Source organism: Colias eurytheme, chromosome 3 (genome assembly GCF_061535395.1).
Source record: "Colias eurytheme isolate Ceu_HAF_F1 chromosome 3, ilColEury1 Martin Lab GWU primary, whole genome shotgun sequence".
In the NCBI taxonomy this organism is placed as follows: domain Eukaryota; kingdom Metazoa; phylum Arthropoda; class Insecta; order Lepidoptera; family Pieridae; genus Colias; species Colias eurytheme.
In genome coordinates this window covers 7,833,127-7,851,243 of record NC_142982.1, presented here as the reverse complement: position 1 = coordinate 7,851,243, position 18,117 = coordinate 7,833,127, and the positions used below count along the sequence as shown (strand labels likewise).

General features: G+C 30.6%; 2 protein-coding genes across 5 annotated transcripts in view; one reads left to right on the top strand and one right to left on the bottom strand.

The window, feature by feature from the left end:
• Positions 1–7,900, top strand: part of LOC149909753 (multiple C2 and transmembrane domain-containing protein-like) — a 44,207-nt gene extending 36,307 nt beyond the window's left edge. For all 3 annotated transcript variants that reach the window (XM_090119851.1, XM_090119850.1, XM_090119852.1), the window contains exons 6-14: positions 407–603; positions 1,179–1,398; positions 1,946–2,091; positions 2,328–2,467; positions 2,768–2,838; positions 4,793–4,896; positions 5,249–5,358; positions 5,891–5,988; positions 6,783–7,900. In XM_090119851.1, coding sequence (XP_089975977.1) covers positions 407–603; positions 1,179–1,398; positions 1,946–2,091; positions 2,328–2,467; positions 2,768–2,838; positions 4,793–4,896; positions 5,249–5,358; positions 5,891–5,988; positions 6,783–6,851 — 1,155 coding nt within the window. In that variant the 3' untranslated portion in view covers positions 6,852–7,900. The remainder of the gene's footprint in view (positions 1–406; positions 604–1,178; positions 1,399–1,945; positions 2,092–2,327; positions 2,468–2,767; positions 2,839–4,792; positions 4,897–5,248; positions 5,359–5,890; positions 5,989–6,782) is intronic.
• LOC149909752 (multiple C2 and transmembrane domain-containing protein-like) lies at positions 7,658–17,635 on the bottom strand. 2 transcript variants are annotated; one of them, XM_090119853.1, is made up of 14 exons: positions 17,521–17,635; positions 16,582–16,669; positions 16,268–16,404; positions 15,389–15,535; positions 14,393–14,561; positions 13,816–13,997; positions 12,083–12,299; positions 10,164–10,309; positions 9,512–9,657; positions 9,161–9,228; positions 8,782–8,897; positions 8,308–8,417; positions 7,842–7,939; positions 7,658–7,750 (listed from the first exon to the last, which is right to left on the bottom strand). In XM_090119853.1, exons 1-14 carry the CDS (start codon positions 17,577–17,579, stop codon positions 7,664–7,666), a joined length of 1,770 nt encoding a protein of 589 aa, XP_089975979.1. In that variant the 5' UTR covers positions 17,580–17,635; the 3' UTR covers positions 7,658–7,663. The 2 variants fall into 2 exon arrangements, 1 of the variants encoding a protein (XP_089975979.1); XR_016458601.1 differs by lacking the exon at positions 8,782–8,897.
• Between the last annotated feature and the right edge of the window lie 482 nt (positions 17,636–18,117).

Below are 18,117 nucleotides of genomic sequence, written 5' to 3'. Positions count from 1 at the left end.
AAGTTCAGTGGTGAAACCCATTTATTTCATACGGCCTAATATTTACGTTAATACCTAATATTGACATTTGACCATCATTTAACATACTTTTGTACACAGAGATTCATAAATCACTACTTAAAGTACTTTTCGGTGTAAATAACCAGAAATATTTCATATGAGTTAAATGAAAAGCACGATTTTCACTAGCTTCTTTTGAGAACCACGACATGCATTGGTGAAAACACAATGAAAATGGTTCAGTAGTTTTGAACTTATCGCAAATAGATAGACAGAGAGACGTGGTAGAGAAATTTCTTTTATAATATCTAATTATGTAGAGCTGAGAATGTACTAAATCAAAAATTATATAATCCTAATGAATGAAGTAAAAGGCTTATATATTTATTTCTAATTTTTGTTCTAGTCATGGTACCATGTCACGGATAATTGGAATGATGTCGGCCAGCTTTCAATAACTCTGTACGGAGCAAAAGGCTTGAGCGCTCTCACCCTGAGCGGCAGTGTCAATGCATACTGTATATTGGAGCTGGACAATGCAAGAGTACAAACACATACGATTAAGAACACTTCTGAGCCTAATTGGGACAAAAACTATGTATTGTAAGTTTTAATGTTATAATTTTACCAGAACGTCGTAGTATCTCTATGATATATATTTATGAGCCATGTTATATTCTGTTGCTGAAATACCGGTTGCCGACAAAGGCTGGTTTCGAGTATTACTGGATTATGGATATAGGCTCGCTCAAAGAATATAAAAAATATGTAAAGTATTTGTTAATATTTATTCTACTAATTTATTACCATATATTATACTCTCTTTGTACCATATTTACCTCGGTTGAATAGTGGTCTAATAAAAGACGACTATTCTTTCAACCAGACATTACGTTAAACTGTACTATGTATATTATTTTTAACATCGGTTTGTCTCACAATTATTGTGTAAATGTTTTTAACAAAGGTTTTTAATATGTTTTGTAATGAAATGTAATTTATGTAAAACCATGTTGTACTTTTTAATTTATTTTAACAAATACATGGGTCGTGTGACCCAAATCCTTACATGAATATAATTAAATAATCAATTAGTTTGTTTTTATAAAGTACATTTTTTTCTTTTTATTGACAAAATTTATTCAATCAGCGAAATTAATTGTAATATATGTTTTTAGTTCAATAAACGACATCACATCAACAGTAGATATAGCTGTATATGAGGAATCTTTAATTCAGTCAAGGAAAGGTGAGATGCTGGGGAAGATATCTATACCTTTGTTGAGGATACAAAACAATGAGAAGCGGTGGTACGCTCTGAAGAATAGGTCGAAGAAGGCGAGCGCGAGGGGCAATTGCCCTCGGATATTGTTGGAGATGTCCGTTGTATGGAATCCGGTAAGCATAGGAGTAGTAGTACCAGGGTGAACCTTCAGTTCACCCCCGCGTCCGCGTTCAAATGTAGAAGCCCTTCTGGCTAACATTGAGAGACACCACACAAAAAAAAAAAAGGAGTAGTAGTAGTAGTAAGTACTTTCGTAGGTTATTAAGGTATTAATACTGAATATGGGGAATAATTACGAAAATAAAAGAATTTCAATATCATTGTTTCACATTTGCAAGGATTTTATTATGAAAATTTATATTATATTCTTGACTAAAATAGCATAAATTTAAATATTTGAAATAACATTATAATTACTCTCTGCTATTACTCATCGCAACTTATACAAATTTTTTTCAATGTTAGGAACAAAAATTACACGCATGACGCAATTCCTAGACTAGTCTTCATTTTTTATTAATAATTCTACAACATAATATTAACATTTATTAGAAGCTTTAGCTAGCGTGGGAATTATAAAAATTATACAAAAAATATAGATAATATTTAAATAAAATAATAATTTGATAAATTAAAATTAATTCCGATTATTATTTTCAGGTAAAAGCGTCAATGAGATTGTTCAGGCCGAAGGAAACGAAATACATACAAAAATCACCTAAATTTGACATTCCACTTATTTATAGTAATTTAATATTTATAAAAAATATATTTAAAGTTTTCCGGACAGGAAACGAGCATTTTAAGTAAGTAACTAGTAATTACATTTAACTTTAAGCTACGGAAAACGTTATTTTAGTTTACAATATTTCCTGTAGCATAAACAATATATAAATAAAAATATTGCTGAACTTTATAATGCTTATTGTTTTTTATTACATTTTATTTAATACACTTAAATTTTATTTTATGAAGTTATGGTCAATTACCTTTCTCCAAAACTTATCCTATAAACAAAAATTAAAATATACACGATTTCCAGACGAGTATTCGAATGGGAAAACCAGGAGCTGTCAGCGATGGCGCTCGGCGGCTGGCTGATATTTTGGTACTTCTTCAGGCTGTGGATGACGCCCTTGTTGCTTCTCTTGCCTTTTATACACTACTGGCTCGTGCATAGAAGTAAGTATTTGTTTAAAATTTATATCAATAGGTTCAATAATTCGTTTTACATATAGAGCTATCCTATTAACTGACTTTGGATTTTTAACTTGTATGTAGTCTATATTCTAAATATGGGTAATAATAGTAGTTATAATGATAAAATACATTTATTTTTTATCAATGTATAGATCCTTATATAACTTGTATTTTTATTAAATTGTTAAGCATAGATAATATTGGTAACAAAATTACGTCACTTTTTTATTAATTATTTTTATTGTGTTACGTCTAGTATCTTATTGTACAATATTGTTACAGATAACAACGTCGTCGTTCCCTTAAATCAGTCTGAAGACGATGAATCAGACGAGGAAGTAGAGACACAAAAGGTAATTAAACACAATATGTAATTGTATGTATTTCCGACACAAATACATAATAATGCCATTAAAGTGCATCCATTGTCTTTCGATCGTTTGGAATTCAATTCAGTTATACATTGACAACTTTTATAATATTTCTTGTACACCTCGTTTATTGATGGCAGGAACTTATAGTCCGGGATACATCGCCCATTTTTGCAAGTGATTACTATCAAGCTAATTTTTCGTGAGTAGCTTTATTTTGATGAGATGCCCAATAATTTCATGTACGAAACTCTCGATTGTGGTAGCTTACAGAGGTAACAAGGATAAAAATTTTTGATTTGACGGTTCTCAAATATTTATTACGCAATTTGTAGGACAATATGTCTGTTGAATTATATAAGTATTAAATAAGTGAAAATAAAAAAATCAGCTGGTTAGTAATCATTTATGATGACTTCGTTATCGATACACATTGGAAAGGGGGACTCTTTGATCAAACCATAGATTTTGTAGGACAAATATTTTTTCGAATAATTTAGATAATTATCTTGAGATTGAACAAAAAAAACATTCAGTTAGTAATTAATATTTGAGAACCATCAAATCAAAATATTTTATCCTTGTTTCCTCTGGTAGCTACCACAATCGAGAGTTTTGTACATGAAATTATTGGGCATCTCATCAAAATAAAGCTACTCACGAAAAATTAGCTTGATAGTAATCACTTGCAAAAATGGGCGATGTATCCCGGACTATTACATATTACGTAAGTTTTTTTTTTAATTCCTTCTAGTTTCTATCGCATGATGATAATAATTCAAGTAACAAAAAACATTGTCGTTAATTTACATAAAACATTTGTTTGAATAAATTGAATCATTTAAGTAACTTTTGCGTGTTGTTACGATATTAACAAGAGTAAATAAATCATTTTCGATTAAATAAATTGCAACCAACATAATATTTTTTTTGTGGTTGTATTTATCATTTCAATATAAAGATATTTTTAAGAATGCTAGAATTTCTGAAAAAAAACTAGTAAAAATTTGTATTGTGATTCAATATGCTCATAAGCAAGTTTTGTTATAATAGGTTAGTTGAAAATAATAATTATTGTAAAATAATAATAATTCATAATTATTGTACATACGACGAAAAGTTTTGAAATAGTAAGTAACTCAAAATCAAACTTTATGGAGTCATTACCTTAACAATCTCATGCATATTGTAGAGGAGTAGGTAGGCAAACAGCCTAAATCTGTAATACGGAATTTTTTATAATTTCTAATAGAGACCGAACATAAAACCTCTCTACTGTAACGGTTATAATATGAGCATTTTAAATAGCATATTAACTGTTGCACCAAGGCTGCGGTCACTACAATTACCCAATTAATATGTAATTTCCTATAATTAACTGCTAAAACCTGCCCATAAAGTTTCAAGTTTTTCATTTTATTTATAAGAAAAATAAAAAAATATAAATGACTCATACAATTACGTGGAACAGAAATAGCGACTCACGGTTATGTTTCTTGTTAGCACCTACAGACGTCATAATAACTGCAATGACGATATTTTATGTCGTGGGATAAGTTATTAAATACGTGTGTATATTAATAGGTATAATAGTTGTTTACGTTTATATAAATTATGTTAAACAATTTTCTTATAACTTCTATTTCTCCAATTTATATATTCCAATTTATCGGATGTTACGTGTATTTTTTATACGGCGATATTAATGTTAATAAACATCCTTATTCTTCTCGGTATATATCTGTATTTGGCTAGCTACTTAAATATGTTTGACTATTGTCTTGTCTAGATAAGTAAGAAGTTATTCTTTGCTCTCGCAAATATTAAATTGACCCTATGTAGCAAGTGCCTACTAGATTGTGGTACTATAGCCTACATAGCATTATAACATTTCGATTGTAATAACATTATAAACAATCAAAGCTTTCCATTCCAGGATGACAAGACGATAAAAACGCGGATTTCCGAGTTACAGGATCTCACAATAACCATTAAGACCGGAATCGATTATATCGTATCTCTCCTTGAGAGGCTGCATAAGTAAGTTCCTAAAATGCTTTTATATATTTTTCCACCTACAACAGACTTTCAAGTTCAACTTACAAGTTCATTGCCCCCATAATCATTTATACTTTTCCTGCACTAATTGTCTCCATTGCTATGAAATACCTTTGTCGGAATTTATTTTATAAAATAGTTGTTCTACGAGTGACTGACGTAGATATAATTTATAAATATTTTCTTGAAAGCAAAAGGTAATGTCGTAATGTAGAGCAATAATTTATTGTTTGTTTTTTTTTTTTCGTTTTTATATTAGAGACACGACGTCGTCGTTATTATTTTTAATAATAGACATACATTGTATGGTTATTAAAATGAATTTATTTTCTAGTTTGGTGAACTTCAGCGTGCCGTACTTAAGTTATTTATTTATGCTCGCCCTCGTGGGATTATCAATAGCTTTCTACCTCATACCAGCCAATTATATGTTTATGGCATTTGGTAAGTAATTATTAACAACTTTACAAACATAATGTACGCTCATGAATATAATTTATTTAAATGCTTTTAATATGCAACGGTTATTCACAATTCCATTAGACTGATCGAAATAACGCATATTTTAATATTGTGAAACGTGTTGTGACCTTCTACAAATTATAATATTTTTCATTAGCATTTCATAACTTTAAATATTTTTAAGCTTGGTCAAAATGTTAAAAAGATACCTACCGTCTGTCATAAATTAATGTTGAACTTCGCGAGTTTTATAGAATGCAGAAACATTATTATACATATTACTAGCGGCCCGCCCCGGCTTCGCCCGTGGTACAAATGAAAAATAGATGTTGGCCGATTCTCAGACTTACCCGATATGCACAGAAAATTTCATGAGAATCGGTCCACCCGTTTCGGAGGAGTATGCAGACTAACACTGTGACACGAGAATTTTATATATAAGATACATCCTTGACTTGTTCTGTTCTATTCTCTATTATTTTATAGTATTCCTATAAGAAATAAATTGTTTCAGGTTTATATAAGTTCGGTCGTAAATTTCTCAATCCTGGGAGAGTTCCTAACAACGATATATTAGATTTTATATCGCGAGTTCCGGATAATCAGATGCTGGTAAGAAATACATTATTTATTCATTAACTCTTATATCAATATAGAATGTTTCGTCACATTAAATTAGCCTAAGAGTCCAGATCATTCTTAATAGGCAATGGCAGATGTAATTAAAAATCAATTTAAAATTAATAATTGCTTGTAAGAATTAACGTATCATTCGAAAAGTTATTATTTTTTCATTTATATGAAGATAAACAGCATATTATATGGTCCAATCGAGTAGTGTAACGTAACTTAAATCACGCAAATGATCACGAATTTGTTCAATATGAACTTTTCATTACATTTCAAAATTGGTAAAGAATTTTAAATATTCTATTGGTAATGCATGGCTTAACCCACCGATTATAGCCCTTACTCACTTAATATTTGTATAGGTTAGTGTATCTGGAAATTACGCGAAAAATCACGTTCACAAGCGATACACTAATAACAGTCGTAGACTCGTAGCGTCAATTTTTAGATTACACACTCATACGATAATAGAAATATACGATATTAGCTATAGACTATAGTTTATCAAAACTATTATGTTAATAAATCGCTTATAATATACCATAAGTCCTCATTGATTTTTGCAATCGCTAATAAGTACTTAAATTAAGAAATCAAATTAATAAAAACATAATATGCGCTTTTGCTGTAAAAAGCCAAAAAAACAGAGCGGCAATCCTATTAGTAGGTATATCTACGTTAAATTTTATTCTACACAGTATTAACTATTAGGTGTGTAATGACTACATATATAAATAAAACAAATATTTGTTATGACATTTTGTTTTTTTTTTCAGAAACAATGGCGCGAGCTGAAAGTCCCCGAGCCTAACCTCACCCGGTCAGACTCCGCAAAGCGACGATAGTACAAACCGCGTGCATCACTGTGCCTGCATTTATACGAAGTTCATTCCCTTCCTACATTCCGTAGTGCCATAGAGGAATCGAACGGATGCCACTTCGAGTGCGAACTGTGAACTGTCAACCATACACGCTGCTACATGTGATAATATGTTCACTGTTATATCACTGTTATTTCACCTGTTACTTTTTTATCTGTTATACGCTATTACAAAATGTCATGTAATGTCAGAGATCTTTATACATGTAAAGTGACTTCTCTAACGTTATCATCAAAGTGTAAACGTTTTATTTCCTTAAAAATAACGAATGTATTAAATGACTCTAGCAAGCAATTTTCATCTGTTCAACTAGCTAGAAATATCTTGTTGACTGTCACTGCATTTTCTGTTAAAATATTTTAGCAGGTTCATAAAATAATAACGTTTCATGATGTATTATTATTTCAATTCTTTATTAGCAGCTGTTTCGGAACAGTATATTCTCAAACACATTTTTGTCATTAAAAAGGTAACGTAGAATAACTGTCGAATAACTGCTATTTAATACTGTTATTTCCTACTGTTGTTCCGTTATTCGTAACAAGCAGCGCTAGTATTACCTACAAGTGAAGTTCAAGTTTTGTACAAGTACCTTTAAGTACCTATCACTGTGATATTAAAATAACGAATTTAACTATTTAGTGATGAACAATTGCTCAATTTTATTTAGGGACGCAACGTGTATGGTTACCGTAGATGTAATAAAATGTGATTGTAGGTAATATAACTGTATTTATATAAAATGTATGAATATCATAGTACGCCTGTGCTTTGCCTCAAATTGAGGTGCTGACGGATCTTGCCAGATACTTAGTATTCACTTCTTCGTTAGGTTTTGGTACGTGTAATTCCTTCCAATCTTTCTGTAAAACAAATTTATTATATCAATTATATTATATTATATGTGATTATTTAAAATTGATTATAATTTATAAGTATAATTGTATTGTATACCAATATCGCATCGTCTGGTATTCTTGAGAAGAAGTCCAATAAATCATTATTTAACACTCGATTTGGGTTTAAATATTTCCTTGTGAATTTAAATATCCCTGTAACCAAAAAAATAATTTTAAACATTATGTTCTACATACATACAATACAAGAGCAGTGATATTAGACTTCCACTTTATAAAAGGCCCTATCAGGCGTCGAATCCACGACATGTCCTTTACAACACAAGTTAAAAGTACACATTACACAAAAGAATGTTACATCACTAATCAATATAATTTTTTAATTTAAATAAAACAAACGATTATATAAGTAAACTATATACGGTATATACCTAAGCTTTGAGACAAGAATAAAATGTCCTTTAGGAATATCTGTTTATTATATCTACTCTACAGTTTTCTGGGTATATTGTAAAAATAAAAGCGATTGTTAAAAGAATATAATATATCAAAATACATCTTACCAAATGACATCATGATATAGTTGAATGGAATTATGTAGAGTCCGATAGAGGCGATAATTAGAAGAATCATTGTTACGTAACTTATGAATGGCACTTTGAAACTTATTAAACTGAAAATGAAAGAAAAGTATATTGAAACATCCATGTGTTAGTATATTGTAGCTTTTCAAATACTCGATCAAACTTTCGCACAAAAGCCACTTAGCCATGCATAGCACTTAACCTATTTCAGAAAATTATCACCAGTTAGGTCGAGCTACTTGTAATGTTAGTAGGAGACACATATTTAAAATTTTACGTATATGTATTAAAGAAGAAATAGATACTAATTTTCAGGATATAACAGTCTACAATGTGTGGTAGTCTCTACATAAATGCATTATCCGATTTGACTCAATTTTGATGTACCTACCTACAGCGAAACTTTAAAACATTAATTCATAGGTTAGGCAAAAATAAAGACTACAAACTGACTTGTAAGCCCTTTCAGCATACGAAGCGATCATCTCAATGCCGCTAGTGACCGTGATAGTCACATGTTGAAGCTCGTTGATTTTCAAGCGACTAATCAGACCTTTGTCGCTTTCGTCCTGTGCATATAGATTTTTTTTTATATATTTTAACTTTTTTATTTGTTTGTGGTAAATTTTGATTACTAAAGACCTTTGTTTACAAATCCTTTTGGATTTGTCGAGATTAATTTTAGGTACTTAGAGCTAAACCACAGGCTAAACACTAAAATAATAACAATAGGTATCCAACAATAACCATCGTTAATATATATTAATTTATTTAAAAATAAATAGTACATAAACTATTATTTTATAACAGATTGATAAAGACGTAGGTATACCTTAACATTATTATTATTAGCATCGACATCATCCTCTGATATGATTTCACGGGCCGCAGCCAAATTTCCTGAAAAAACGAATATATTATTTTTATTTTACTGTTTAACTATCGTAATTTTACCTTATCTATACTTACTATAATATTATAAAACTGAAGAGTTTGTTTGTTTGTTTGAACGCGCTAATTTTAGCAACTGCTGGTCCGATTTGAAAAATTCTTTCGGTGTTAGATAGCCCATTTATCGAGGAATATCTAAGGAGCTATAGACTATATATCATCACGCTAAGACCAACAGGAGCGGAGCAATGCGGGAGAAACCGCGGGACACAGCTAGTATAAAATATAATACCTTGATGTCGATTCCAGAGCCAATGCCACGCAAAAGGCAGCAATAGTAAAAGCGGTATAAGCCAAATTTGTATATAATAGCAGAATATAATCCAGCCCAAAAGTACGAAGAAGGAAAATTCTTGGTCGTCCCATTCAAAAACCCGCCTAAAAATTAACACATTTTTTTAGAATAATTAATACGTTAACCCATTCAAATATTTAACCACTCATTTAGCAAATGCTTTGTTGTAATATTTTTTAACGTATAGCCTTATTTTATGAACATAGTCAATAAAAAATATAGAAAACCAGCTTTGCGGAAAATTCCTTTAGGTACCTACTACTAGATACCTACTAGTAAACTGGTAGAAATCGCTTTTAAGCTTTCCTTTATTTTCTCTTCTGTTCTTATGTTTGTATTCAATAAAGTGTATTGTATATCGATTTTTTGGTACAATTACATACAACATTTGTATGCATTACAATAATTAGAATATTTATAAACAACAAATTTAAGTTCTCTACAGGACCTCTGGCCTCTGCGTGGATCTCTGTCACCATGTTAGCGTTCCAAAGGACCGGGTATCTTCCTTGGTATCCGTGTATTATGGAGAGATACGATAAATAATAATAAAAATATAACAATTAACAATTCAAATGAAATAACTTACTTATAAAACTCATTGACATCGCTCAGCGCGTTGAACACATTGGACACGAACACAACGTTGCTATAAAGGAGCGCTATATCAAATTTTATGCCCTTCTTTATGTGTTTTTCTTCTTTGGGTTGGAACAGTTTTATCGTAGCTTTCACCTTTAATGTAAAAATAAATCAAAAGTGCTATTCGTTATAGACCGGGAGATACTGACACAAAATTTCGAGTCATTTGTAACAGGATGGCGGTTCTAGAGGGGTCTTAGTACGCAATGACAAAAAGAAAAACGATGGTGTGAACACTGGTACCGGCGGCTTAGTCGCGTGGGCGTTAGTCGAACTCGTCGTAAAAATAGCGAAAGTCAAACGATTTGTTACACAAAAATTTTAGAATTTACCGATAGCCCATAAAAAAGAAGTAGGCGGTAGTGTCATGCCATACTTTTCCGGTGTGACTTACAGCCTGCCATACCGACGCAAATGTGTTGATTTAAAAAAAAACAATTCAACCATTTATACCAGGCTAACTTTTGCACAGGTAACCATCGTCGTGTAGCCGAATTTACGAAAATCACCATACCATACTTTTCGGACGATTCCAAATGGTCGCCATACCGCCGAAAATCTGCAAAAATGTTTTTTTTTCGCTAATCTTTTTGTACCAGTATTGCATTTGGATTTTTGGAGAGTATTTGATAAAATATGACCATTATTATATTTGCCATACTTCTAGGAGGGGGAAAAAGTGCTGCCATACTTCATAAATAAATTTAATATTAATTTATACAAGTGAAGATTTCTACCACCTAGATCTTTGAAATTTTGTATTTATATTTGTTGAACCTCAAACTTATAGGAAAGATTAATGCCATACTGTTACAAATCGTTCAAAATACGAATAAAATCATACAATAAAAAAAAATCTTATACACATTCGCCACCTCCCACAGGTATGGCATTATCACACTTCTATTTATAATCATTCAGGAGTTGTTGAAAAAAAAATTAAGGGTGTTACAAATGGTTCGGTGGAAAAAAAAATTTGCAGATTTTCGGCGGTATGGCGACCATTTGGAATCGTCCGAAAAGTATGGCATGGCGATTTTCGTAAATGGCTGCACGACGATGGTTACCTGTGCAAACGTTAGCCTGGTACAAATGGTTGAATTGTTTTTTTTAAATCAACACATTCGCGTCGGTATGGCGGGCTGTAAGTCACACCGGAAAAGTATGGCATGACACTACCGCCTACTTCTTTTTTATGGGCTATCGGTAAATTCTAAAATTTTTGTGTTACAAATCGTTTGACTTCGCTATTTTTCCGACGAGTTCGACTAACGCCCACGCGACTAAGCCGCCGGTACCAGCGTTCACACCATCGTTTTTCTTTTTGTCATTGCGTACTAAGACCCCTGTAGAACCGCCATCCTGTTACAAATGACTCGAAATTTTGTGTCAGTATCTCCCGGTCTATTAACTAAGTTTTTATACTTCATTATTAGGAAACTTCGACCTACAAATGGTTAAGTAGGTACCTTATATATATACCATATGTACCCTTATGTAGTTCTGTAGTAAAATATTGTACATGCAAGGTATACAAGAAAATTGCTTCAACCTAAGCTTTAAGCGAGCTTTATATGTATACTTAATAAAAAGAATGCAATTTAAACTTAAAAAAATAGGTAGGTAAATAAATAAGTACATAAGTATTATAAGCATTAGAAATGTTTATATTAATAAAAGTTTTAAGTTTGAGATTGTGTTAAGTTAAATACTTAATACTTAAATATATAAAAAAAACTACGAAATATTAGAATTTAGAATCATGAAAAGAGATTAGACCCCGCGCGAACCACTCCTCAACGATGAATGAACTAATCAGTTATTTAACGTTCCACAAACACAACACACATAGATTCTAATACGTACAGGATGAAACACCAAATCCATTTGCAACAACACCCTAGGGAAGTGGCCTCTAGCACTATTCCGTTTATTCCGATCCTTTAGCGCGTACCATCGTTTCTCGTTTGAAACTCGCAACAAAGGGATCGAGACCTTGCCTAAGGGCTCGTTGAGAAGCGCATTGGCTATTGAACTCTCGTACACTTTGAGGTCTAGAGTTGATGTTACGTCGTGCACTTTGCTGCAAGTTGTATTAGAGAGCTTAAAAAATATTGTACAACTACATTTTGCTACAATAGAGTTTTAAAAAGCTTGTAAAATAATGTAGAAAGAGATGTATTGAACTCTCGTACACTTTGAGGTCTTGAATTAGATAGTTATATATAGAGAATAGATGTTACGTCGTGCACTTTACTGCAAGTTCTTATAAAGAGCTTAATAATAGTGTTCTTATACATATAAGTATATCAAAAAAATGTCAAAATATCTACCTGGAAATGCCTATATAAATACAAATCAAAAAAATAATTAGGTATATGTAAGAACGTGTAAAGAGAATATTTTTTTAATTAATGCCTACAGTTACATACTATAGACGGTGACTAGAAGATAGTTTCCAAATGACTTTATGAATAAACTGTGACCGCGTTTTATCTTAAGCTGAAGACAACTATAAAATAATACTAGAACCTAACAATTTCATTTTCAAACCATAATTACATTATTAAAAAAATATTTTAATGACATTAATGCAAATACTGATAAGTTTTAAATCATTTTAGAGTTATGATGACCATATATCTATTATCTAGTTTATGATAAAATGATTAGTAGATAGTAAGATACACTTAATCATTTCGTAATGAATAAAAACCAATTAATTATGATATGAAAAATGCATGGATGTAATCAACACGAAAAAATAATAATCCTACTTATATTGATTCTAATGAATATTACGGTCATGGTTCAGATGATAAACATATTTTGAGAAATTCACCTTGGTATCAATTTCCCTAAGAGATTTTTTATATTTCTATTTATAACTATACTAGCGGTCCGCCCCGGCTTCGCCCGTGGTACATGTTTACGTTTTCTCTACATAAGAACCATCCTCGTACTTCAAGGAATATAATAAAAAAAGAATTATCGAAATCGGTTCAGCCGTTCTCGAGTTATGCGCTTACCAACACATTTTGCGATTCATTTTTATATATAAGAAGATTATAGTGTTTTTGCTCTCGGCAACATAATATAGTAATCTAATATATAAAATAACGGTCAAGGTAAACATTTGGTTGGTACCTTATCATCATCATCACTACATAGTATAAAACAAAGTCGCTTAAATCTTTAAAACTACGCAATGGATTTTGATGCGGTTTTTTGTTATAGATATACCTAGAGTGATTCAAGAGGAAGGTTTTAGTATATAATTTATTAGGTTTTAGACAAAGCGGGCGAAGCCGCGGGCGGAAAGCTAGTATGCTGTAAGAAGAGCAGCTGGTCTGATAATAATTATGATAATGTTATTTGTTGTAAAGTAATATACAAAAAAAAATCAATTTTTAAATGTGTTCCTTTGAAGTAGGTAATATATATTTTTATATTAAGCGCGTATCTAATACAATTTTATCACACAGTTCCGAATAAATAAAGATTTTTCTGTAATTTAATTTCAATTTGCTTTTTACTTATTTCTATTTATTCTCAATCATAGTTACATACGAAAACAACAGAAAGAAAAAATTACTTACAATATATAACACCTGTTCCATACAATTTCCACATTGGTGCCAGCTTTGTGTGTCTGCACCTTTTGATTATCTAGCTGTAGTGTGCAATAGGCACTAGGTTTGGATCCCAACCCTCGAGCCCCGATGACTTTCACATGTAGCACTCCTATTTCATTCAAATCTGTATCTATATTGGAAAATTTCTGAAAGTATAAATACACAATATCTCAAAGGATATACGAAGTAGGCAGTAATAATTTTTTATTAATTTATTAACAACCAAAACTAACCCAAAGTAAAGTTTTCTATAGTAAGTAATGTTTTTTTTATGTAGGTAACATCCATTTCTTTCAGTTTTTTTTTCAGTTATTATTATTTTATTTATTAAGAAATAAATATTACGTTACATATAAAGTACCTATCTTCATACGAACATTGGATTATCAAGGGAAGAAATTAAAAAAAAACATAGAGCTACATCTACTAGATTTCCTATAGCATTATATTCAGCAGTATTGCTGTTATTTGTAGCTATTAAAAAAAGTTAGCTACTCACGCACTAAGTCTATATCATAAAATAATACCTCATAATACTCACATATTTATCTTTATAACTGTTGAAGTTACACATACATTCACTAGGTCCCCCCACAGAGCGCACAGTACACATTGTTATGGACAAATGAACTTTCCCCGGTCCATCGTCTAAGTCCATCCAAAGCTCAAGAGTTCTTTCCTTTTCCAAATTTGATAAATCTAATACACAACTAAAAATAACACAAACTTGAAACAACAGTACCTACAATTTAGTATCATTGGGCAAAATACGATAAACTTATCTTGACTGCAATAAAGATATCTGTACTTTCAAAATATACAATGCATTTATTGTTAACTAACCTGAATAAATGTTAACAGTTAACAAACGATAAAATATAATAATATAAACAAATTGTGGTGAATGACTTTCTATTCATAAATAATTAAATAAGTATAAAATTATGGTCTTTTTATTTCCGCAATACTTTTACGATAAGATCATCATCATTATTAGGTATGATCATTTATTCATTTTATAATAAGTAGCACAGTTCATGATAAGGTTAAGTTTGTTCATTTACAACAGAGGTAATGTATTCTCTATTATTTGAATATATGAATTATAGAAATATGAAACTATATACTACAGTCTAAAGTATTCAATTAACACCTATTCCCTTGTACATAAATAATAATTAAGGTTTCATTTTATGCAAACTACCTCATTACATGATAACCCAAAAGTTCCAATTTCTTCCGGGTTGACAACGAATAAAAAAATTGCAAAATAATTTTTAATATCGATCCAATAGCTTTTTATGAAATGGTAACAAAGAAGAAAAAATAGTCAAATATTTCCTCTTCCCAACCTTACGTTTTGTGCTATCATAATATTATTTATGCATAAGTAGGTACATATTACAAATACAATAACGCACAATGTATATAACGAGATAAACTTTAATTACCTACCTACTAACAGAAAATATTCAGATAGATACTACCAAAGTCACTGAAACCATTACATCGATGATAACATATATCCCATACCTACCTGCCAAAAGAATTCTTCTGTTTGCCGCGATCCAGTAATGATATATGTAATAAATGATCGTGGTACAGATGCATTTTTAACGTTTCCCTCCATTCCGGATGCTCTATGTTTGGAGAGCTTTTCGATTTATATGTCTCCAAGCCCAATCTGTGTATTTAAATATACACGTAAACATTTAAATATAATTCTAATATAAAATAAAAATAAAACAAAGACCGGCTAGACTTATGTTATTCAACTGTTCTCTTACATTTTTGTTTAAAAATATGTAGTAACGTAGGCAGTTAGTAAATTGAAGTTTTATTCTAACCTAACCTAACAACGTCTTTCGAGACAATGACGCTTTGTTACAATTTAGGTCAAGCTTCCGGGAACAGCATCTTAACTCATTTTATAACAGGAGAGATTGAGCGATGAGCCACAACTTAAAAAACTATTTTTATCCTCATAGTCACAGGTCTCTAGCCCGTAGGCTTTTTTTTACGAGAAATAGTAAATAAGTTATTTCTTAAAATTAATTAAATAATTACCGATAATGATTCAAACACGAAGAATTTAAAATCTATTAAATTAGATAGAGTCATTAAATATTATTAAAAAAATATTATCCAGTATACTGGGTGGGTACTGTAAAAGCTGCTATTTCGATTCAACATCGTCGTAAAAAACAATTAGATATTTTCTTTTGACTACTCTATCATCTCGAATAAAAGCAGAGAAATGTTCAAAGAGCAATCTTTGTTTAAAAAAATAAATATACAATTGGATTGGATTCAAATCGAAGATAAAACAAAGCTGCTTAACAATCTCCGATTAAGTAAACTGTAAAAGGTAATTATTGATATGATTTTTAAATAATTATTTTACACAAATATTTACCTTAATTTACAATAAAGGCTACGAGGTGTTCCATCATCGATTAATGTGGAAATATTTTTGGCTTCGATCAGAACGATTGTCACAACAGTGCTCCATTGGCTATTTAGAGATTTAGATCTCATAAATTTCTTTCCGAACTAAAATTAATATAACAATAAATAAAATTTTCAGGATTTATGGTATAAAAACAAAAGCAAGCACAAAATAGCAGAACTGTTATTATGTTATGAGATGCAGGTATTGGCTGAATCATCAGAACTGTAGTGATGTATTTGGTTGAAATCATAGGCAAAATAGAAAGGACGAATGTTTACCTTTTCCTTATCAGTATTTAAAGATTGCAAAACTGAGTCACTTTTGTTGTTTTTAGTCATTAAATTCATAAGGGAACCGGGACGCCATCTGTTAAAAAATTAACAAAATTAATAATCCCCGCTCAAAGAAACTACTACATACTATACGTCTTCTATTTTTTTTATGTATTGCACTGTGGTATTGCAGTAGACAATACATAAATAAATGCCCTGAAATTGAAGAGAATAGACTAAAAAAAAATTTAAAAAAACCTGTTAATTTCATCGAGATATACATATATGGAGACGACACCGCCTACATCACTTATGTTCCGCTCAACATACGCCACATGACGTATGTAGAGCGGTTTTTTTTAATGGTTTTAAAGTGAAACGCATCAAATATGTCTTCGTGTGTGTTACGATATTGCACAAATAATACAAATAATACGGAAATGTGCAAAGGAATAACTTTCATCGGTAAGAACCTAACTAGATAATAATTTTTAAAACTTAGAGCAAAAAAATGGCGCACAGATTTTGTTCGTGGTGTCTCCTCCATACGTATAGTAATATTATCTCAATGGTTAATTTCCTTTTGTATTAGATAGAACCAGAAAAATATTTGACTTCGATGCCTACTAATTTCGAGAGAAATTAAACTTTCTGCAAACCAAAATCTAATAAGTATTTCTTAATTTATTTTATTTTACTTTAAAAAATAACAATTCAAATTTTCCCGCCATTTAAAACCAATGTCAATGACAAGATAATATCATCACCACTCATCACGTTGGAAAAACATTGTTAGAAACACTTTGATTATTAATAAAGAAACTACTTAATATTCCTCCTCAAATCTAGTAGATAGCTGTTAAAAAAGTCATAAATTTCCAATACTCAGTAGTACATTGTAAATACTGATTTATATTAATATAAGTATTTTGTTGAAAAACATACCTTCTAATACTTCTTGAATTGTTTCGAAGGATCACTGCACTTTCAGACGCAGTATCCATAATTAGATTAATTAATTCTATCGTGCTCTATTTTTTCACTCTTAAGAAAACAATAATATGTGTATACAACAAAAATAAATTCAATCAAATGTTTTTCAGATCATCCTTATTCGTAATATCATATCTTATCAGTTATTATATGATAAAGGTACTTAATCGCTCAATTAGTATGTTTAAAAAATAAATCTGTTAACCGTTTCGCTTTATGAATATAATAAATATATTATATTGGATTTCAGTAGGTATTAGCCAGCATTAAAAAAAAATTAGAGGTAAAGTTTCTTTATAGATAGTATACCTAGGTATATCTACTTAGGACTTAGGTAGCTTTCTGTAAAAATTCTGTAAAATGGCTCTGCCATTTTATTAAAGCTTCTGCTAATTAACTTCCTATTTTCGCGTCGTTTTATGATAATATACGTATATAAAGAATTACGTAATGATGAATCATGTAAGTAGATAAACATATTTTGTGATAGTTGCATTTTATCTCCGCGTTGTCAAAATGATCATCTAGAGTGGAATAAATAAAATAACC